This window comes from Musca autumnalis, unplaced genomic scaffold (genome assembly GCF_047663935.1).
Source record: "Musca autumnalis isolate F117 unplaced genomic scaffold, ASM4766393v1 scaffold_4, whole genome shotgun sequence".
Lineage (NCBI taxonomy): Eukaryota > Metazoa > Arthropoda > Insecta > Diptera > Muscidae > Musca > Musca autumnalis.
This window is the reverse complement of record NW_027411977.1, coordinates 231,483,507-231,508,904: the sequence shown is the minus strand read 5'-3', so window position 1 is coordinate 231,508,904 and position 25,398 is coordinate 231,483,507. Positions and strand designations below refer to the sequence as shown.

The window sequence follows — 25,398 nt, the reverse complement described above, 5'->3', positions numbered from 1 at the left end:
GTGTTCGATACCAACATTTTCTATAGAAAATCTGATCGATAACAATATATATACTAGAAATAGTGTTCGATAACAAAATTTTCTACAGAAAAGTAGTTCGATAACCACATTTTCTATCGAAATTTTTTTTCGATAACAACATATTATATAGAAAAGTTGTTCGATAACAACATTTTCTATAGAGAAGTTGTTCGATAACAGCATTTTCAATAGAAAAGTTGTCGATAATCGCATTTTCTATAGAAAAGTAGTTCGATAACCACATTTTCTATCGAAAAATTTTTCAATAACATTATCTATAGAAAAGTTGTTGGATAACAAAATGTTCTATAGAAATTTTTTCGATAAAAACATTTTCTACAGAAAAATTGTTCGATAACACGGAAATAGTTTTCGATAACATCATTTTCTATAGAATTTTTTTTTCTATTACAACATTTTCCACAAAAATTTGTTCGATAATAATTGCTCCCAAAAACAGTTCGATAACAATATTTCCTATTCAAAATGTATTCGATAACAACATTTTCTGTATAAAAGTTGTTCGATATGTGTTCCATATGTGTTCGAAAACAACATTTTCTACAGAAAAGTTTTTCGATAACAATATTTTCTAAAGAAAAGTTGTTCGATAACAACATTTTTTATAGAAAAATTGATCGATAACAACTTTTTCTATAGAAATTTCTTTCGATAACAACACTTTTACTATAGACCATTTTGTTATCGAACTATTATTTTATACATAATGTTGTTATCGAACAATTTTCCTATAGAAAATGTTTTAATAGATATGGTGTTAGATAAGAACATTTTCTATAGAAATTTTGTTCGATAACAACAGTTTTTATAGAAAAATTGATCGATAACAACTTTTTCTATAGAAATTTCTTTCGATAACAACACTTTTACTATAGACCATTTTGTTATCGAACTATTATTTTATACATAATGTTGTTATCGAACAATTTTCCTATAGAAAATGTTATTGCACGACATATCTATTGAGAATGTTACCGAATAGCTTTTCTATAGAAAATGTATTTATCGAACAATAAAATAATGGTAGCGAACACTTTCTCTGTATACAATGATATTATCGAATAACTTTTTTATAAAAAATATTATTATCAACGACTGTTTCTATAGAAAAAGTTGTTATCGACAACTGTCTCTATAGAAATGGTTGTTATCGACACTGTTTCTATAGAAATTGTTGTTATCGACAACTGTTTCTATAGAAATTGTTGTTATCGACAACTGTTTCTATAGAAATTGTTGTTATCGACAACTGTTTCTATAGAAATTGTTGTTATCGACAACTGTTTCTATAGAAATTGTTGTTATCGACAACTGTTTCTATAGAAATTGTTGTTATCGACAACTGTTTCTATAGAAATTGTTGTTATCGACAACTGTTTCTATAGAAATTGTTGTTATCGACAACTGTTTCTATAGAAATTGTTGTTATCGACAACTGTTTCTATAGAAATTGTTGTTATCGACAACTGTTTCTATAGAAATTGTTGTTATCGACAACTGTTTCTATAGAAATTGTTGTTATCGACAACTGTTTCTATAGAAATTGTTGTTATCGACAACTGTTTCTATAGAAATTGTTGTTATCGACAACTGTTTCTATAGAAATTGTTGTTATCGACAACTGTTTCTATAGAAATTGTTGTTATCGACAACTGTTTCTATAGAAATTGTTGTTATCGACAACTGTTTCTATAGAAATTGTTGTTATCGACAACTGTTTCTATAGAAATTGTTGTTATCGACAACTGTTTCTATAGAAATTGTTGTTATCGACAACTGTTTCTATAGAAATTGTTGTTATCGACAACTGTTTCTATAGAAATTGTTGTTATCGACAACTGTTTCTATAGAAATTGTTGTTATCGACAACTGTTTCTATAGAAATTGTTGTTATCGACAACTGTTTCTATAGAAATTGTTGTTATCGACAACTGTTTCTATAGAAATTGTTGTTATCGACAACTGTTTCTATAGAAATTGTTGTTATCGACAACTGTTTCTATAGAAATTGTTGTTATCGACAACTGTTTCTATAGAAAAAGTTGTTATCGAAAACTGTTTCTATAGAAAGAGTTGTTATCGACAACTGTTTCTATAGAAATATATGTTATCGACAACTGTTTCTATAGAAATTGTTGTTATCGACAACTGTTTCTATAGAAATTGTTGTTATCGACAACTGTTTCTATAGAAATTGTTGTTATCGACAACTCTTTCTATAGAAATTGTTGTTATCGACAACTCTTTCTATAGAAATTGTTGTTATCGACAACTCTTTCTATAGAAATTGTTGTTATCGACAACTGTTTCTATAGAAATTGTTGTTATCGACAACTCTTTCTATAGAAATTGTTGTTATCGACAACTGTTTCTATAGAAATTATTGTTATCGACAACTGTTTCTATAGAAATTATTGTTATCGGCAACTGTTTCTATAGAAATTTATGTTATCGACAACTATTTCTATAGAAAAAGATGTTATCGACAACTATTTCTATAGAAATTGTTGTTATCGACAACTGTTTCTATAGAAATTGTTGTTATCGACAACTGTTTCTATAGAAATTGTTGTTATCGACAACTGTTTCCATAGAAATTGTTGTTATCGACAACTGTTTCCATAGAAATTGTTGTTATCGACAACTGTTTCTATAGAAAAAGTTGTTATCGACAACTGTTTCTATAGAAAAAGTTGTTATCGACAACTGTTTCTATAGAAAAAGTTGTTATCGACAACTGTTTCTATAGAAAAAGTTGTTATCGACAACTGTTTCTATAGAAAAAGTTGTTATCGACAAGAAAATGTTGTTATCGGTGAACTTTCTCCACAGAAGATGTTGTACCGATTAAATTTTCCATAGATAATATTGTTATCGATTAACTTTACTATTGAAAATGCTGTTATCGATTAACTTTTCCACTGAAATTGTTGTTATCGATCAAGTTTTCCACAGAAAATGTTGTTATCGATCAACTTTTCACTAGAAAATATTGTTATTGATCAACTTTTCCACGTAAATTGTGGTTATCGATCAAGTTTTCCACAGAAAATATTGTTATCGATTAACTTTTCCACAGAAAATGTTGTTATCGATCAAGTTTTCCACAGAAAATTTTGTTATCGATCAATTTTTTCGTTGAAAATATTGTTATCGATAAACTTTTCCATAGAAAATGTTTTTATCGATCCACTTCTCCATATATAATGTTGTTATCGATCAATTTTTCCGCAGCAAATGTTGTTATCGATACACTTTTCCAAATATTATGTTGTTATCGATCAACTTTTCCATAGAAAATGTTGTTATCGATTATCTTTTCTATAGAAAATGTTGTTATCGATCACCTTTTTAAAAGAACGTATTTTTATCGGTCAACTTTTCCATAGAAAATGTTATTTTCGATTAATTTTTACACAGAAAATGTTGCTATTGATCAACTTTTCCTTAGAAAATGTTGCTATCGATCAACTTTTCCTTAGCATATGTCGTTATAGAACATATTTCCTATAGGCAACGTTATTATTTAAAAACATTTTCTTTATTATAGACATTTATTTGTAATATATACCCCACGTTGTTCTAACCTAGAGACATCCAAGGTGGCATTCCGCACATTCCACTTTCATTGAAAATAAAGTCCAACGGTAAAACAATACAAGTTACAATTATCAATTTGCTCAGTGTTACAGCATTGAATTAGGCCACCTACTTACAACTGGGTAATTGATCTTAGTCCCTCATCTCTAGTGTTGCACATGATTGCATTTGTGTCTCTTTTGGGGTAGGGGTGTTATCGATTACAATATTCATCTTCTATGTCTATGGTTACGACGACAACGTTACAGTTAAATTCCAATGCTGATCGGGCATTTAAGCGAATAATTAAACGCAAACGATATAAACAAAAGTACAAGTTATTGATATCTTAATGAAGATTATGACGGGGAATTTAATTTCAATAACAAACCTAAAATATTGATGACAAAAATAAATATGGAAAAATGTAAACCATGACTGCAGATGTAGGAATTTGTTTTACTGTGGAGAGGAAAACATTTCTCTATGGAGAAATCGATAGCTGTTATGTATTACACTTCCAGTTTTAAGAAATCAAACCATAGCTTCCTCTAAATCTAATTTTCTTTTTGTTTTTGCATTTTCAGAACATCTTGGAGAAATTCAATCCTGGCGCTCGACAATTAATCACTGCTGGCAAAGGTTATCTAAAATCATTACATGGTGAGTTGGTGAGATCATTGATTTGGAACCAAAATCAATATTTACGTAAATTTGTTACAAAAAAAAAAAAAAAAACAATAAAAACCAACAATCGATAGCTCATTCCATCATGGTCCGCTCTGGCCAATAATTGTTTTTCGGATTTTATTACTTGTAAAACGTTGCGATGGGTCGTATTTCATTCCATGGATGTAACAGCAATAACAGTCGTCATTATATTGTAAAATTTAAGACCAAAGTGTTGTGAATATGCAGTTGCAACAACAGTAATAACAACAAATACGTTTTCTTTTTCTTCTTTTTTGTTACGAACAGGTGCTGCAACATCAGCGCGCGTATTCAATGAAGCTTTAGCTAAAATTGCCATGAATGCTCAACACAGTGGAACTGGAGATATAGGTAAGCACGATATTGAAGATATACAGTAGCGTAGCCAGATGGCAAGGTTGTTATCGAATAATTTTTCGAAAGAAAATGGTGTTATCAGACAACTTTTTTGTAGAAAAAACTGGCATCGCAGATCTTTTCTATAGAACAATACGTTATCGAACAATTTTTTTATAGAAAAAGTTGTTATCGGAAAACTTTACTATAGAAAAAGTTGTTTTCGGACAACTTTTCTATAGAAAAAGTTGCTATCGGACAACTTTTCTACAAAAAAAGGTGTTATCGAACACTTTTTCTATAGAAAAAGTTGTTTTCGGACAAGTTTTCTATAGAAAAAGTTGTTTTTGGACAAGTTTTCTATAGAAAAACTTGTTTTCGGACAACTTTTCTATAGAAAAAGTTGTTATCGGACAACTTTTCTATAGTAAAACTTGTTATCGGACAACTTTTCTATAGAAAAAGTTGTTATCGGACAACTTTTCTATAGAAAAAGTTGTTATCGGATGACTTTTCTCTAGAAAAAGTCGTTATCGGACACCTTTTCTATAGAAAAAGTTGTTATCGGACAATTCTTCTATAGAAAAAGTTGTTATCGGACAACTTTTCTATAGAAAAAGTTGTCATCGGATGACTTTTCCCCAGAAAAAGATGTTATCGGACAACTTTTCTATAGAAAAACTTTTTATCGGACAACTTTTCTATAGAAAAAGTTGTTATCGGACAACTTTTCTATAGAAAAAGTTGTTATCGGACAACTTTTCTATAGAAAAAGTTGTTATCAGACAACTTTTCTATAGAAAAAGTTATTATCGGATAACTTTTCTATATAAAAAGTTTTTATCGGACAACTTTTGTATAGAAAAAGTTGTTATCGGACAACTTTTGTATAGAAAAAGTTGTTATCGGACAACTTTTCGATAGAAAAAGTTATTATTGGACAACTTTTCTATAGAAAATTTTTTATCGAACATTTTTTCGATAGAAAAAGTTGTTATCGAAAATTTTTTTATAGCAAAAGTTGTTATCGAACAACCTTTCTATAGAAAAAGTTGTTATCGAGGAACTTTTCTTTAGAAAATGTTGTTATCGAACAACTTTTCTGTAGAAAGTTTGTTATCGAACAACTTTTCTATAGAAAATGTTGTCATCGGACAACTCATCTACAGAAAATGTTGTTATCGAACAACTTTTCTGTAGAAAATGTTGTTATCGAACAACTTTTCTGTAGAAAATGTTGTTATCGAACATCTTTTCTATAGAAAATGTTGTTATCGAACAAATTTTTTATAGAAAATGTTGTTATCGAACAACTTTTCTGTAGAAAATGTTGTTATCGAACAACTTTTCTGTAGAAAATGTTGTTATCGAACAACTTTTCTATAGAAAATGTTGTCATCGAACAACCTTTTTATAGAAAATTTTGTTATCGAACAACTTTTCTATAGAAAATGTTGTTATCAAACAACTTTTCTGTGGAAAATGTTGTTATCGAAAAACTTTTCTGTAGAAAATGTTGTTATCGAACAACTTTTCTATAAAAAAGTTTTTATCGGACAACTTTTCTATAGAAAATCTTGTTATCGAACTACTTTTCTATAAAAAATGTTATTATCAACCAACTTTTAAATAGAAAATGTTGTTATCGGACAACTTTTCTATAGAAAATGTTGTTATCGAACAACTTTTCTATAGAAAATGTTGTTACCGAACAACTTTTCTATAGAAAATGTTGTTATCCAACAACTTTTCTATAGAAAATGTTGTTATCGAACAACTTTTCTATAGAAAATCTTGTTATCGAACAACTTTTCTGCAGAAAATGTTGTTATTGAACAACCTTTCTATAGAAAATTTTGTTTTCGAACAACTTTTCTATAGAAAATGTTGTTTTCGAACAACTTTTCTATAGAAAATGTTGTTTTCGAACAACTTTTCTATAGAAAATGTTGTTATCGAACAACTTTTCTGTAGAAAATGTTGTTATCGAACAACTTTTCTGTAGAAAATCTTGTTATCAAACAACTTTTCCATAGAAAATGTTGTCATCGAACAACCTTTATGTTGTTATCGAACACATTTTCTGTAGAAAATATTGTTATCGAACAACTTTTCTGTAGAAAATTTTGTTATCGAACAACTTTTCTATAGAAAAAGTCGTTATCGGACACCTTTTCTATAGAAAAAGTTGTTATCGGACAATTCTTCTATAGAAAAAGTTGTTATCGGACAACTTTTCTATAGAAAAAGTTGTCATCGGATGACTTTTCCCCAGAAAAAGATGTTATCGGACAACTTTTCTATAGAAAAACTTTTTATCGGACAACTTTTCTATAGAAAAAGTTGTTATCGGACAACTTTTCTATAGAAAAAGTTGTTATCGGACAACTTTTCTATAGAAAAAGTTGTTATCAGACAACTTTTCTATAGAAAAAGTTATTATCGGATAACTTTTCTATATAAAAAGTTTTTATCGGACAACTTTTGTATAGAAAAAGTTGTTATCGGACAACTTTTGTATAGAAAAAGTTGTTATCGGACAACTTTTCGATAGAAAAAGTTATTATTGGACAACTTTTCTATAGAAAATTTTTTATCGAACATTTTTTCGATAGAAAAAGTTGTTATCGAAAATTTTTTTATAGCAAAAGTTGTTATCGAACAACCTTTCTATAGAAAAAGTTGTTATCGAGGAACTTTTCTTTAGAAAATGTTGTTATCGAACAACTTTTCTGTAGAAAGTTTGTTATCGAACAACTTTTCTATAGAAAATGTTGTCATCGGACAACTCATCTACAGAAAATGTTGTTATCGAACAACTTTTCTGTAGAAAATGTTGTTATCGAACAACTTTTCTGTAGAAAATGTTGTTATCGAACATCTTTTCTATAGAAAATGTTGTTATCGAACAAATTTTTTATAGAAAATGTTGTTATCGAACAACTTTTCTGTAGAAAATGTTGTTATCGAACAACTTTTCTGTAGAAAATGTTGTTATCGAACAACTTTTCTATAGAAAATGTTGTCATCGAACAACCTTTTTATAGAAAATTTTGTTATCGAACAACTTTTCTATAGAAAATGTTGTTATCAAACAACTTTTCTGTGGAAAATGTTGTTATCGAAAAACTTTTCTGTAGAAAATGTTGTTATCGAACAACTTTTCTATAAAAAGTTTTTATCGGACAACTTTTCTATAGAAAATCTTGTTATCGAACTACTTTTCTATAAAAAATGTTATTATCAACCAACTTTTAAATAGAAAATGTTGTTATCGGACAACTTTTCTATAGAAAATGTTGTTATCGAACAACTTTTCTATAGAAAATGTTGTTACCGAACAACTTTTCTATAGAAAATGTTGTTATCCAACAACTTTTCTATAGAAAATGTTGTTATCCAACAAATTTTCTATAGAAAATGTTGTTATCGAACAACTTTTCTATAGAAAATCTTGTTATCGAACAACTTTTCTGCAGAAAATGTTGTTATTGAACAACCTTTCTATAGAAAATGTTGTTTTCGAACAACTTTTCTATAGAAAATGTTGTTTTCGAACAACTTTTCTATAGAAAATGTTGTTTTCGAACAACTTTTCTATAGAAAATGTTGTTATCGAACAACTTTTCTGTAGAAAATGTTGTTATCGAACAACTTTTCTGTAGAAAATCTTGTTATCAAACAACTTTTCCATAGAAAATGTTGTCATCGAACAACCTTTATGTTGTTATCGAACACATTTTCTGTAGAAAATATTGTTATCGAACAACTTTTCTGTAGAAAATTTTGTTATCGAACAACTTTTCTATAGAAAATGTTGTTATCGAACAACTTTTCTGTAGAAAATGTTGTTATCGAACAACTTTTCTGTAGAAAATGTTGCTATCGAACAACTTTTCAATAGAAAATTTTGTTACCGAACAACTTTTCAATAGTAAATGTTATTACCGAACAACTTTTCTTTAGAAAATGTTATTATCGAACCACTTTTCTATAGAAGATGTTGTTATCGAAACACTTTTCTATAGAAGATGTTGTTATCGAAACACTATTTTTTAGAAAATGTAGTTATCGAATAACTTTTTCATAGAAGTTCTTATCCAAAATAGTCATTCCCCCTCCGAAAAATCTCCTTACACCCCTGTCCGCCTTATTAAAAATCTATAATTATTTTTCTAACAAATTTGTTACAAAGTCTGTCGTTTACTACCTGCCAACTAACTCTTGTCTAACCATAATTCTTCTATCTGTCTCTTAAACTTCTAAAACGCTGTTGTATGCGTTTTTTCATGTTCATACATTTTTTCTTTACAGGTGCGGCTCTACTCAGTGTTGTCAGCGTCTACAAAGAAATTCAAGAACAACAAATGAACATTGTAAGTACAACAAAGTCGATCAACCGATCATTCAGTCGACCGGTCTTCTTCTTCTTGAACTTATTGGGAAAAGGGGAGAAAGTTTTTCAACATCCGGAAAAATATGTCAAGAATTTCTTTTGAAATGTAATTTTGCTTTTATTTTCTATTTATTCTTGTTTCTTTGTCTCTGTCCCTCCTTTACTACCGTTTCGTTCCAACAGCTCAAAGCCTTTTATGTGGATTTATTAGTGCCATTAGAAACCAATTTGGAAAAGGATACAAAAGTTGTACAACATGAACAGAAGAAATTTCTGCAGCAGCATAAAGTTCGCATGGAATCATTTCAGAAGGCGGTCACAACAATGAAGAAGCAGCGCAAGAAAAAAGCTAGTCCCGAAAACACGGAAAAGGAACTGAGGGTAAGCTAAATGAACTTAGTTGTTCTATCAAAAATTGTGTTATCGATAACATTTTAAGTAGAAAATGGTGTTATCGATAACATTAGTAGAGGGGTAATGCCGATTCCAGATCAGTAATTTGATACCTTTTTACCTCCTGTCTGTGTGTGTGTGTGTGAGAGAGAGAGTGTGTGTGTGTGTGTGAGAGAGAGAGAGAGAGAGAGAGAAGGAGAGATAAAGTGTGTGTGTGTGTGAGAGAGAGAGTATTTGGAGAGCGAGGGTTAAATTTAACTGCACAGTGGGTCAAAACAACAAAAAATTACAAGAAATATGATAGGCTAAGCCACCTATATGAACGGATGAGGGGGAGAGAGCCCGAGAATTTGAGAGAGACCCACATTTTTTCGATAATATAATCAAGAATACATACATACATATGTAAGCGTTTAAATATAAGCGAGGCAAAATATGAAACAATGTTGCATATTTTACCTCCTGTATGTGTGAAGCAAAATATGAAACAAAGTTGCAAATTTTACCTCTTGTATGTGTGAAGCAAAATATGAAACAATGTTGCATATTTTACCTCCTGTATATGTGCTACAGAGAGCGAGACCGAGATTTGAGGAGAGAACCACATTTACCCTGTATATGTGTGGGAGGGAGCCAGACCGAGAAGTTGAGAGAGAACCACATTTGATCGCTAATGTAAACAAAATACATTTATTTTAATATATGTCTGTCCGTAAGCATGCCGAATCATGATCGTAATCAAAGTGGATTTTTCCGTCCGTCCGCCAGTCTCTCTGTGAGCATGTTCAATCATGTTCATAACTTAACATATGTATACCCAATTAATTTCACAATATTGTGAAATTCATGTTTTAGCATACTACAGTTTTCGTATAAAAAGCAAAAATTTGAAAATAAGATTCACAGTATAAAAGTTAAAGTACAAGTGAAGACATGGCGAGCGGAGATTTAATTACTTTCTTCAATTCCTTCAACATCAAATCAATAATTCCTTTGAAGGATATGGAGGACAACAAGGATTACATCATCACCGGAGCATTCAAGAGCAAAACAAAATATGGGGAGAGAATTGTATTGAGGATAAATGACTCTATTCTTTACTTGCCAACAAGATTTCTTTCACTAGGAGACGAACATGTGAAACAATTAGCTGGTGGAGGATATGCTATCACAAAATCTACCCTGAAAGAATCCAGCGGATCAGATGTATATAAATTAGAGTTAAAACAATTGGAAATTCCAACATTTTATTATCCACCGTATTAAACAAAAATAAAGAATTTTTATAAAATTTAAAGTTTCTGTGGCTTCTTATTTAAATTTGGGGGGATAGAGGTTTCAGTATGAAAATAGTACTTTAGTTAGAAAGATGTCTGCGCTTAATAGGGAAGACGAGCGTTTAAAAACCTTCAATGGTTGGCCATTACCGTATCCAGATACAAAGACGATGGCTGCTGTTGGATTTTATTATATTGGTATAGGAGATTTGACCAGATGTTATTTTTGTGAATTAGTTATCCATCAATGGGAAGAAGCTGACTGTCCTGTTGCAGAGCATTTACGAATGTCATACAGCTGCCCGCTAATGAGAAGACTTTATACAAACAATATTCCCATCAATCAAGATATTTTAGATGATATCCTCCCTGAAATTGGTCTAGATGTTTGCGGCACCAGAGAGTTTTAAACAATATTAGTATTATTGTTCACATTCATTGCTTGCACTTCTATGAATAAAATTTGAGAAAAATTAAAACACTCAGATCTTTGTTGTTTTATTTATAATCTTTATTTTATGTTTTGGTTTTTACAATCCATCTTGTATTATATCACGAATATAATACCATTTCTGTTCAATGAAAACAAATATCTTAAATACATTATTAACAGCACATTTATACTTAGAATCTATATGTATTGGACAGTTGGTGAAATAATCTTGACGAGTTCTAAGATTCATATTACTTTCTAAATTAACAATATTAGTTTGAAGATAGTTTTCCAAAAAGCATTTCTTTTCTTTCCCATTTACAAAAACGTATTGATAGTTGTTTAATGGTGAGAGAACATCCTCGATATCATTGTAGCAGATTTCTCCATCGGTCCAGTCTAATCCATTCACATGTGCTTTGGTGTAGTTGATTGTTCTGAGTGCTTCTCCATCAAGTTCCTTTGCACTATAAGGTGGTCGAAACAAAAAATGATTCGGAATAACAGAAGTTCCACACATAAATGAGAGTTCCTTCATGAAAATATTTTTATCATTTCCATGACAATATTGAAAGTCGGCAAATGCGACATCCGATCTTTGGATTAGGTACGACATCTTGGATAAGTTGTATTAGACTGTAGTGAGTAATTTTGTTGTTGGTGTATTTTATTTATAAAATCTTGCTCATTTGCAACAAAAATTTTAAGCAAAGATGACCACAGTTGTATGTATTGAAACGTTGATCTCGTTTATAATTATATGTTGTATCTGATCCCAAGTAACGTAGAATTTCAGCTGGAGGTTGAAGGTTCCCAAAACTATCGTAATAGTCGATGATGTTATTATTCTTATAATATGCCACCCAATGTGTGCCAGGCCCACTGTCAATATCCAAATTTACGACACCACATTCGATTCGATAAGGCTTTTTAGGTAGTTTATCTCGCATATAAACACCTCTAAAGTGAGGTATGTATTTTTTTCCAAAGGTATTTATATGTGTATCGGCAAGTGGACCTTTGGGCAGCTGTTTTATTAGTTTTTTGGCGTTTCATTTTCATCAACATAAATTCCATAGCCTTTTTTGTATGGTTTGAGATAGAGACCTTTACCCATAGCTATAGCTTCTATGGTTTTGTTGTGTCTGGTCTGCTCTTGCAACTCTTCTTTGGCTTTTTTAGCATTCAAAACTGCATTGGTTATCGCTGAACTGCCCGAAGCTAATGCACCCAATGCTCCCAACCCAGTTAGAATAGGTATGAGAGGAAGAAATCCTCCCCTTTTGGGTACCCTTATTACTCTTGGTATAACCACCTTTGACTTTTTTCCTCGGAATGTCTTTTGTATTTCTTTCCTTGCTATTTTGATGGCAGCATTAATATCAGTTGGTTTAACGCTTTTAAGTGTATCCGTAGCATTCTTTACAGCATTTTTAAAAATTTGTTGACCAAGTATTTGTTTGGGTTTCTTATTACCCATCCCCATTCCAAGCTTTGTCTTTGCCTTCATTATATTAGTTACAAGATATGCGTTTATTTTTTCTCCAATGCTACTATCCTTTGATTTTACTCGTTCCCAAGCTCGTTCAGTTAGTTCACGATCAGCAATATGACGTTGTTCAATATCTTTATTCTGCGAATAGGCAATATCGTGTTTTCTACAAGCAGCATCCAGTGGATTAACACCTTGATCTCCTCTTTGTATACGTTTTCTTAGCTTTGTACCTGGGCCACAAAATTGATAACCTGGTAGATGAAGTTCGACTGGAAGAGAGTTTATCAACTTATTTACAAGTCCTCCTCCTTTAACGGCTTTCTTTCTAATAAATCGATTTGCGTTGTAAACAATCATTTTATACTTTTTCACATGTGCTAAACAAAATATATATGTAAATTGATTATATATTATAAATAGTCATGTGTTCTTATACTAGTCATTAGTTGTAAACATGAGATTAGTTGAGCAACAAGCTAAAATTACAGTACGAAATGGGGACTTTATACAAAAGAAAACCCCTCGACATAGTACTTTGTTACCCAATACTATACGAACATTAATAGTGGGTCCATCAAACTGTGGAAAGACGAATGTTATGCTTAGTTTGATTGAAAGCCCAAATGGATTAAAATTTGAAAATGTTTACATTTATTCAAAATCGCTATATCAACCGACATATGAGTACCTAAAGAAACTGATTTCCTCTGTAAAAGGGATGGGGTTGTTTACATTCACCAATAATGATGATGTTATACAACCAGATGAAATAAAACCAAACTCAATCATGATTTTTGACGATGTAGCGTGTGATAAACAAAACAATATTAAAAACTACTTTAGTATGGGACGACATAAGAATGTTGACTCATTTTACTTATGTCAAACATACACCCGTATCCCAAAGCATTTGTTGCGTGATAATGCAAATATGATAATCATGTTTAAACAAGACGATCTGAATTTAAGACACATATACAACGATCATGTGGGGTGCGACATGAGTTTTGATATCTTCAAAGACATGTGTCATGAATGCTGGAAAGAAAAATATGGATTTCTAACGATTTCTAAAGATGATGAAATTCACTCTGGGAGATATCGAAAAGGCTTTCATACATTTATTCAACCATAATATTATTTAAAAGATGTTATATAGTATATTTACATTAGTACACCTGCAACCATGGAGGAAGCAATGTTGAAACGACTTGTAAAGTCCAAAAATGTTTTGAAAAGAAAATTTCAAAGCATTAAAATGGGCGAAGATGCTAAAACTACTGAATTGACAAACACTTTTAAACCATTAACAGAACCCATAAACAAACTACTAAAGCTTTCGACTGAGAATGCAAACAAAATGATTGCACCCAAGAAGGAGAATATGGGTTCATTTAGAGAATCTTTTGTAGCGAGTACACCCTTTAAAAAATATAAACCGGAGATTAAGCTTGAACCAAGTATATTGGAGGGGAAAGAGGATAAAGGAGATTATTCACAAAATGTTGATACTTACAACACCTCAAAAGATGACACATTTTATTCAGAAAATGAGGATGATGAAGACGATCCTATTAGTCTAACACTCTTGAAGAAAAATAAAAAACTAGATACAGTATATGGACCGCATAAAGATGAAAATGGTGAATGGATGTTTGGAGATAAACCACTGAAAATCAGCGATGAAAAGATTACGATTGGAAATAAAAATTGGGCATTTACACCAGGACTATTTGAACTCTTATTTTATCAAAACCCCAAAAAATATGATCCTACAGAACTCGACATATATAAAACAATCTTGTTGGACTCAAATGCATTTAAAATAAACTATGATCCTAATGGTAGAATCAAGGGGAACAAAGGACAAAAATATAAGCGGATAATTAAAAAGTTAATGGGGGATACTCACAGTGGCAAAGGCTTAATGACACTAAGTCCAAGTAAACCCAACTATATATACTGGGACGATCCTAACGAGTTGGTAGAACGATTAAAGCTGTTGATGGCATCACAACAAGCCGGAAACAATAATCATACTAATGAGATTGTTTCGATTATCGAAGAACTGCGAGAAGGCAACATAATCTATTAAGTAAACTTTAAAGGAAACAATCAACCTATGACTGTTGACAAGTTTGGTCATCATTATAATCTAAAAACCCACTCAATAGAAGTAAGAGAAAATGTTTCGAGAATACTGGGAATTAATATTGACGAAGATAACAACCTTGACGTGCAAAATAAAAAAATTAGGAACGTTGCACCCCCAACAGAAGGAACGGATGCGGTCAACCAAGCATACATACATTCACAAATCAAGCACATACAAGAAGTATTAAACCAAAATATCATTCAGGAGTGTACTCAACTAAGAGAAGAAATATCCCATCTCAAACAATCACATAAGGAAATTTTTAAAGTCTTATCTCAACCTCCATTCAACTCAATTGCTCTAATATATCCCCCAAAACTTGAATAATGGAAAAGCGAGGATTGGTAAACGAACTCCACTCTCAAGCACGAAGAAATTTTAAAAGACGTAGGGTTATTACAAAGGGGATCGATGACCTTTGGCAAGCTGATTTAGTTGAAATGGGCAACTATTCCAAAACAAACAGGGGATACAGATTTATGCTTACTGTTATCGACACCTTTTCGAAATTTGCCTGGTGCGAAGCACTTAAAACAAAAACAGCAACAGAAGTATATAGAGCATTTGAAAAAATTTTGAAAGATGGAAGAATTCCAAAGAATTTGCAAACCGATGATGGAAAAGAATTTTTCAACAAGGAATTTAAAAAATTAATGCAGAAACATTCAATAAACCACTACTCTACATACAGTGTCTTGAAAGCCTCAATTGTTGAACGCTTCAATAGAACTCTAAAAGGTATGATGTGGAAGGAGTTTAGCTACAATGGAAATTATCAATGGATTGATATTTATAGAGGCCTGGTTGATCAATACAACAAAACTCGTCATCGAACAATAAAAATGGCACCTATTCAAGTAAACTCATCGAATGAGCAGATGTTGTTAAAAACTGTATATAACCACATAAAAATCTTTAAGAGGCAAAATCTTCGTGCTGGTGATCATGTACGGATCAGCAAATATAAACATCAATTTGAAAAGGGGTATACACCAAATTGGACTACAGAAATATTCAAAATAAGAGGAATACGATTAACCAACCCTGCTACTTATTTACTAGAAGACTACGAAGGAAATCCCATACATGGATGTTTCTATAAAGAAGAACTTTTACCCACAAAATATCCCAACACATACTTAGTAGAAAAAATATTAAAAACAAAGGGTGATAAAGTCTTTGTTAAATGGCTGGGATTTTCAAACAAGCATAATTCCTGGATAGATAAGACAAATGTATTGTAAACTTAACACATTTAAATAATTTTAATAAAATAAATAAAAACCTTATATAAACATATGTATATTTGATGTTTTACTTATTACTAGAAAGAATCTTACAATGTCAACAACGTTTACTTTGACGGGTAAATCATCAATTTTACACTCAAACTATTCACCTCCTATTGAATTGGGAGAGGGTAGTTATGAGTGCTGTTTAATAGATTTTCAATCCTACAATTCCATTCCAAATGTGGACAATGATAACAATCTCTTCCATATCGGAGACAAAATTATAAAGATACCCATAGGATCATATGAACTACAAGACATTGCTCACTACTTGGAGACACAGTATAGAGCAATCCACATTAACAGATCTATTGAGATTAAAGCCAACAATAATACGCTACAGATAGAGATCTTATCCTCTCATGATCCCATATACTTTGATAAAGAAAAATCCATTGCAAAACTCTTTGGTTTTACCGAAAAAATTTTAGAACCTGGCAAAAAGCATACTTCAAACCTTCCAGTTAACATTTTAAAGGTCAATGCCATACAAATACATTGCAATATTGTTACCGGATCATTCATGAATGGGTCGCCTGCTCATATTCTACACGAATTCGCTCTTGACGTCCCTCCAGGCTATAAATTGGCGGAGAGACCGATGAATCTCATTTATTTGCCGGTGAACGTCAAAGAAATAAGTCATCTGGAGATACTCATATTAGATCAAGAAGGTCGCTTGATAAACTTTAGAGGAGAAGAAATTACGCTACGAATTCATATAAGACCCAGACAGCCATGATTATTTACAATAAATACACCCATAAACAAACACCAAAACACATTCATCATCAAGGAGCCAAACCGTCAAGACCTCCTCTCAGCAAGGAAAATAAAGAATTTTTAAAGCTTATAAAATTAAAAGTCAAACCAAATGTCTGAAATACTCGACATTAATGAGCGCCCACTCTCTGACGAGAATATTGTGAAGAGAGACTACCATAGCTATGTTCCATATATTCAATCATTTAAAAATAACGATGAAATTCGTATAAGTATACAAAATCAAGATCTTTACATACTACCATCGGAGAGCTATCTATACATTGAAGGAAATTTGAAAAACTCAAAGGGGGGTGTTTCGCAGAATGCTAAACTAAGGAATAACTGTGTGGGTTACATGTTTGATGAAATTCGCTATGAACTAAATGGAATTGAAATTGATCGTACTCGTTATCTGGGTACCACAACAAAAGTTAAAAATTGGATTTCTCTAAGTGAATCCGAAAGCAAGGTTATGAGTAATGCAGGCTGGAATCCAGATGGTGACGTTAATACAAGCTCATTCAATTTTTGTGTTCCCTTGAATCGTCTACTGGGCTTTGCAGAGGACTTTAATAAAGTAATTTGCAACAGCAAACATGACCTGATTCTCTTGAGAAGCGCCAACGATAAAAATGTATGTTATTCAACTACTGAAAACGAAGAAATTCAACTCACCATTACAAACATTGTTTGGAAAGTACAACACATTCATTTGTCAGACTATAGAAAAATCAGTTTCTTGAAAACAATCAAGGATGGAAAAACTTTACCGATAGCTTTCCGCAGCTGGGATTGCTACTTTAATCCAACTTTTGCTGGTGGAAGACAACACAGCTGGAGTGTTAAATTGTCTGCCAATCATGAAAGACCTCGATACGTTGCTTTGATATTTGAAAGAGACAACAAGCTACAACACTGTGAACTTCAAAACATTAAAGTTCACTTGAACTCTGAAACTTATCCATATGATGATTTGAATCTAAAGTTTGGAGAAAATCGTTATGCAGTACTCTATGACATGTATGCCAAGTTTCAACAATCGTATTATATGAGGGAACCACAACCACTTCTCACATATGCAAGTTTTAAAGACAACCCCATTGCCGTTATTGACATCAGCAATCAAAACGAAACTGTGAAGAATGGACCCATCGATTTAAAAATTCAATTTGAAACCAATACACCAATTCCTCAAAATACCTCAGCATATTGCTTAATTATCCATGATCGTCTGGTGGAGTATGTTCCATTGACTGGAATCGTTCGAAAAATAGTATAAGTTCTTTGCATACTTACCTTTATATCATGTAAACTCAATAATGAAATAAAACACATTGTTTTGTAATTTCAATTATAAAAAAGTATTGTTTTATTTTTTCAAAAAACGTTATAAATGTATGTAGTTTGTAATAGTACATAGATAATTAGTAAAAATAATGGTTTTTATGTGTAAAGTTAGTATTATTAATAATATATTGTTAATTAGTAAAACATTGTTAAAAAAGATTAATACAAATACCATGTGTAATTTCTAAAAAGTAACATGAAAATAATGCTGAAATTTTAATGATAATATGTTGAAATACTAGCAGTAAGGCAATTAATAACCAATATTTATACATTAGATTTTATTCCTTAATTTAATATATTTACATTTTAATCAATGTCCATTGGGACAGGTGAATCTAAATTATCCGTGTTTAAATCCTTATTTATATTGTTTAGTTTATAGTGGCCCCAAGCATATGTACTTATACCATCTTCTCGAATAAATCTTTTATCGTCTTGATGGCTTAGAGATATTTTTGTAATTTTGTCTGTGGTTATAGTATGCTGTCTTGACCTAAATGTATACATTGTGTCATACAAAACCTTTTTATCATATAAACATTCTCTATATGTATCTATTGTATACTTTTTTATTACGGATTTTTTAACACCCTTAGATTTCTTCACATCGTCGCTATCAACTACTTTGATAGCATAGACTTTAGGACGAAGACCTACAAACTCAATCATGGTTTTTCCGTTATTTTCATCCTTCATCATACCCAATTTCTTTTTATTAATGAGAGGAATTCCATACTTATTGTTGGGTGAGAAGTCTGATGTGTCAAACCTTTCCTCTATTTCTTTCAAAGTCAATACCCTATATAGATTCAGTCCTTTAAATGTTATGATGAAAGAGTCCGTGTCCATATAATTTAAAATAAAGGCGTCGCCAAATTTTGCTTTCAGAAAGTCATAAAGGAAAGCATACATTAACAGCTTTGATATTTCTAGCACGCAAAAGCCTAAATATAATGGTTTATCATATTTTACTTTTACGTTTTGCATCTGGATAGCCACCATATTTTCAGAAAATATAGAAAGACTATGGAAATTGGGTTTAGCAATTAGCTTGCTAGCTACATTTCTTTTCTTCTTGTTATTCTTGTCCTCCCACTCTGTTACAATTTTAACAGTTTTCCTCTTGTCTATATTTTCCATAGTCTTACCGTATACCGAGTTATTCAGCAATTTGAAAAAATCTTTTTCAAATGCATTTTTAGCATTTTCTCGATGCATATTATTCTTTAATATATAGGGAGCTAACCAGGCACGTTGTGTAAATGACAAAACTCTATGTACTTTCTTAAGAATCAGTCCATGTTGCAAACATTGTTTTAAAGCAGAATAATGAATTGTGTACGATTTTTTGTCCGTCAAGTCCGCAATTAACTTTTTAGTTTTAGACCCCCCAACACATTTGTTTTCTGGACAAAAGGGTAAGTCATTATGTTTGTCATGAAGATGCTGAGGGTAATCGAGATCAACCTCTAATATGTAGCCAGTTATATTATCATCTGGAATTAATTGTATCACATTAGGATCATTAAATATTTCCATGTCCTCTTCCCACTTGAAATTTTTTTCTGGGAGAGGTTTTGTCATTGCTGTTCCATATAAATTATTAACGTCCAAATAATATATGTTTACTTCTGGCTTGCTTTTGTCATAATTGGGGACATCTTCATTATTGGCTACAGCATGTCTATTTGAGCACTGGGTTAGTCCACCTCTAATAGCATTTTTACAGAAATTGTACATATTTATATCTGTAAAAAGCTCAAGTTCAACCTTTGTGCATAGTAGCATTGCATCCCAAGATAGAGATGGGGCCGTAAAGTATTGACAGGGGTCTAATTTGTGAATATTCATACAGACATCTCGAAAATTTTCAAAGACGTCTGTTAGTAAGAGGACATCTGTTTTCAGGTACAACTCCATATAATCTTGCAAAGTCTGACAACGAAAATGTGACCAAACTTGTTTTGCATGGTTGTAGTCCTCTACTGAACATTCAGAATCTGTCATTTTATTGTAAAATTCTTCTATGGGTGGTAGTTGGGTATCTTTTAGTTTTTCAAATGATGAAAGATAATCATAAGGAAAAACACCTTTCCTTGTCAAGAGCGTAAAATCTTTCTCCTTAGGGAAATATGATTTCACCGCATGAAAATCGTCTTTAGGCAGATTCTTTGCCAATTTGTCTAAACTTGTAGGCATGAATCTAAAACTGTCCAGGAAACGTAGTTCAAGTCTGTTTTGTCTCTTCTTTTTCTTCTTGTCTTTTTCACATTGTCTTTCCTCCCCTACATCTTCTTCCTCTGAATCCTCTCCCTCATCACTCCATTCTTCTTCATCCTCTTCTCCTACAACAACACTACTATTGGAGCTAGTAGTGTTATTCGACTCATCATCTTTCATATTAATGAAATAAGACATGGATATATAAAGTTCCTTATTTTGAGGAATTACTTTTATATCTCCACCAAAATTAGATAATTCTTTAATAAAAAGGTGACAGTCATAAGATGAGAAGTTATGGAAAAAAATTGGGATGAATTTAGGTATTTGATACTGCAGATTACAACGATTATGTGCAGGCCCGCGATATTTACCAGTTAGGTGGCAATGATCACGAACTCTATCACCACCTAACGGTTCATCGCATATGTGGCATCTGACACTTGTTTTAAAGTGTAATTCTTCTTCGGGTGTTAATGTAATCATTGGTTTAACTTTTGACAAATAGTTATTATAAAAGAACTTGCAATCATTAATTAAATTTTCTAAGAAAACTTTAGGCGCGTCAGGGCCAGTATAAGTAAAGAACTTATCTAAACTAGAGTCAAAACTACATTTTATATTATAACTAAAAGCACATGGTACGTGCTCTTTTACTTGCTCTGTTTTTCCGCTGTTATTGGGTTCCTGCTCCTTATGTTTCAATACGCTCTCAGCATCAGCATATATACTAATACCCACCCTCAGCATCTTTTTGTAGTTTCCAAATTTGAGTATCGCGTCCTTCTTTGTCTTGGGCATGCTGCAAACTACACCTCCACATTGCTTTTTGTGAACATCGAGGTCCTTCTCCTTATGAAAATGTTGAACGCATCCGTTACAGATATATACCGCGTGTCCATGTTTTGATATTTGAGCTGATAGAAGTCTGAAATTAACGGAAATATACAATTAATAAGTTAATGATTTGAGCATTATTAAATGTTGATATATTACCGTGACATGTTCTTAATCCATATGTAATGGAATTTTTCCCCATCGTTGAGTAAAATCAGGTTAACATGATGTCTCTTTTCCTCTTTTGTAAGGTAGTATGGCCCTTCAATGGAATATCGCTCATATCCGTAAACATTTACACTGATTTCGGGGTTGGCTTTTTCAAATTGTTTTACATCCTTTAGAGCCAATGGAAAACTTAAACCCATAAAGTTTAATGTTATTCCTGAATCGAGACGGATGACATCCTGCTTGACATCGACTTTATATGTAGATGGTCTATCGACATTCATTGTTCTCGGGAAACTTAGTGCCGCTACCATACACAGCTTAAAGCAGTATTCATCATTGTTTTTTATGTTTATGCATGCGCCTTTTGTTCTCAATGATGCTGGCGTTTGGATGTATTGTGACCCACGAGTTAAATTGACTTTGTTAATATTGATGTCAATTTTTATAAGTTTTTCCAAGGCCCATCCAGAACCTCTTTCTTGAAACTCGTCTGATTTGTCGACAAGTTCATTCTCTTGGTTGGTAAAGATTTCATCTAGATCATCACCTAGGGAAAGGATTACAGTCTTTGATATGTGATTAAACACTTGTTCTGTTTCTATCGACTCTGTAGATTTTGACTGATTCTCTTTTACAGCGGTGGGCTTCACATATTGTCCCTGCAGCTCCATATTGACTTTGATACAATTTTTTTCAATCAACTCAAATTTTAAACATTTTATTATTGAGTCTTTAGCGTCTCTTAGAAAATCACGGGGTAATATTATGTCTTTAGTATTTTCCACTTCATAACATGTGATGTTTTGATTAAACGCACTTTTTATAATTTTTATATTTTTTTCCAAATTTTTTCTAACAACACCGCGATGATTCTCACTTCGAATATGAGATATCATATTCTTCACTGTAACGTTGCACTCTTCACATAGCTTATCGGCCCGATTAATTTTGTCTATTTTAGGTGCATTCATCTGCGATACAGTTGGTTGTTCTTGTTGTTTTGGTTTCTGATTAGATGTTACAGTTGGTTGTTGTTGAGAAAGAGTTAAAGCTTGTTGTTGTTGAATTTGTGAGATTTGATTAGATGCAATAGTTGGTTGTTGTTGGATACCAGTATAAACTTGTTGATGTTGTTGAAGTTCTGAGCTTTGAATAAATGATTCAGTTGGTTGTTGTTGTTGGGTAACACTTAAAACTTGATGTTGATTAATGAATTGTATATTTGTTTCACTTGATTGGGCATGTTTTGTCAGTTGGTGAAATTTTAGTTGATAACAATTACTAAACAGTTGACCACAATTTTTACAATGCATTTTTACGTGTTTTAAAAACTCGCGTTTAACATTGAAAGTAGTAGCACAATAAATGCAAGTATATTTAGCCATTTTTAAAAGCAATTAGAATTTTGGAATGCGATGTTGAATAATCCGTGACTTGTTAAGTACTGATGATGTTCTCAACAATTCCCATCAATATATAATTATTTGAATGAATCAAAGTATTGATTGTATTCCAGAATCAAAATCCGCCTTCAACCTAATCCCCACATCACACTTGACCCCCTATCCCCCTCCACATGATGGTCAACATAAACACATGCATTGCAGACTCAAACTGTGTAATACCCACAAAGGGCAAGAATTCCTACGAACAAAGAAATATTCTTGTAGCATAGAATACTGCAGATTTGTTTACATTTGTTAAATGTAAACAAATGACCTAATGCTCGTTGACAAAAATCAAATTTTTGGTCAATGTATCGATCACCAGTACGCTACTAACATGGAGTAAAACAATGGAAAGAATTTGTACGAATCATTTCATGGCCACTTAATGTTTACTCTTGGGTTTTTGTTGCAATATGAGAAACTCTGACATTCATCTCAACTCATAGCATTATGAAATTCAAAAGACGAACGAACCTGACCATCATCAATAATTTCACAAACTTGTGAAATTAATTGGGTATACATTGAATCTTATTTAAGATTATTTGCTTTTTATACGAAAACTGTAGTATGCTAAAACATGAATTTCACAATATTGTGAAATTAATTGGGTATACATATGTTAAGTTATGAACATGAATGAACATGCTCACAGAGAGACTGGCGGACGGACGGAAAAATCCACTTTGATTACGATCATGATTCGGCATGCTTACGGACAGACATATATTAAAATAAATGTATTTTGTTTACATTAGCGATCAAATGTGGTTCTCTCTCAACTTCTCGGTCTGGCTCCCTCCCACACATATACAGGGTAAATGTGGTTCTCTCCTCAAATCTCGGTCTCGCTCTCTGTAGCACATATACAGGAGGTAAAATATGCAACATTGTTTCATATTTTGCTTCACACATACAAGAGGTAAAATATGCAACTTTGTTTCATATTTTGCTTCACACATACAGGAGGTAAAAATATGCAACATTGTTTCATATTTTGCTTCACACATACAGGAGGTAAAATATGCAACATTGTTTCATATTTTGCTTCACACATACAAGAGGTAAAATATGCAACATTGTTTCATATTTTGCTTCACACATACAAGAGGTAAAATATGCAACATTGTTTCATATTTTGCCTCGCTTATATTTAAACGCTTACATATGTATGTATGTATTCTTGATTATATTATCGAAAAAATGTGGGTCTCTCTCAAATTCTCGGGCTCTCTCCCCCTCATCCGTTCATATAGGTGGCTTAGCCTATCATATTTCTTGTAATTTTTTGTTGTTTTGACCCACTGTGCAGTTAAATTTAACCCTCGCTCTCCAAATACTCTCTCTCTCACACACACACACACTTTATCTCTCCTTCTCTCTCTCTCTCTCTCTCTCTCACACACACACACACACTCTCTCTCTCACACACACACACACAGACAGGAGGTAAAAAGGTATCAAATTACTGATCTGGAATCGGCATTACCCCTCTACTAACATTTTCTAGAGTAAAAGTTGTTATCGACAACTGTTTCTATAGAAAAAGTTGTTATCGACAACCGTTTCTATAGAAAAAGTTGTTATCGACAACCGTTTCTATAGAAAAAGTTGTTATCGACAACTGTTTCTATAGAAATAATTGTTATCGACAACTGTTTCTATAGCAAAAGTTGTTATCGACAACTGTTTCTATAGAAAATGTTGTTATCGACAACTATTTCCATGGAAAAAGTTGTTATCGACAACTGCTTCTATAGAAAAAGTTGTTATCGACAACTGTTTCTATAGAAAAGTTTGTTATCGACAACTGTTTCTATAGAAAAAGTTGTTATCGACAACGGTTTCTATAGAAAAAGTTGTTATCGACAACTGTTTCTATAGAAAAAGTTGTTATTGACAACTATTTCTATGGAAAAAGTTGTTATCGACAACTATTTCTATGGAAAAAGTTGTTATCGACAACTATTTCCAAGGAAAAAGTTGTTATCGACAACTATTTCCAAGGAAAAAGTTGTTATCGACAACTATTTCCATGGAAAAAGTTGTTATCGACAACAGTTTCTATAGAAAATATTGTTATCGAACACTGTTTCCATGGAAAAAGTTGTCATCGACAACTGTTTCCATGGAAAAAGTTGTCATCGACAACTGTTTCCATGGAAAAAGTTGTCATCGACAACTGTTTCCATGGAAAAAGTTGTTATCGACAACTATTTCCATGGAAAAAGTTGTTATCGACAACTATTTCCATGGAAAATTTTGTTATCGATAACTATTTCCATGGAAAAAGTTGTTATCGATAACTAATTCCATGGAAAAAGTTGTTATCGACAACTATTTCCATGAAAAAAGTTGTTATCGATAACTATTTCCCTGTAAAAGTTGTTATCGACAACTATTTCGATGGAAAAAGTTGTTATCGACAACTGTTTCGATGGAAAAAGTTGTTATCGACAACTATTTCCATGGAAAAAGTTGTTATCGACAACTATTTC

General features: G+C 31.9%; 1 protein-coding gene across 1 annotated transcript in view; it reads left to right on the top strand.

Annotated features, from left to right (window-relative positions):
* The first annotated feature begins 4,055 nt into the window (after window positions 1-4,055).
* IRSp53 (Insulin receptor substrate 53 kDa) overlaps window positions 4,056-25,398 on the top strand; it is a 34,358-nt gene continuing 13,015 nt past the window's right edge. The window contains exons 1-5 of the mRNA XM_073985458.1: window positions 4,056-4,067; window positions 4,167-4,284; window positions 4,600-4,683; window positions 8,983-9,044; window positions 9,248-9,445. Coding sequence (XP_073841559.1) covers window positions 4,056-4,067; window positions 4,167-4,284; window positions 4,600-4,683; window positions 8,983-9,044; window positions 9,248-9,445 — 474 coding nt within the window. The remainder of the gene's footprint in view (window positions 4,068-4,166; window positions 4,285-4,599; window positions 4,684-8,982; window positions 9,045-9,247; window positions 9,446-25,398) is intronic.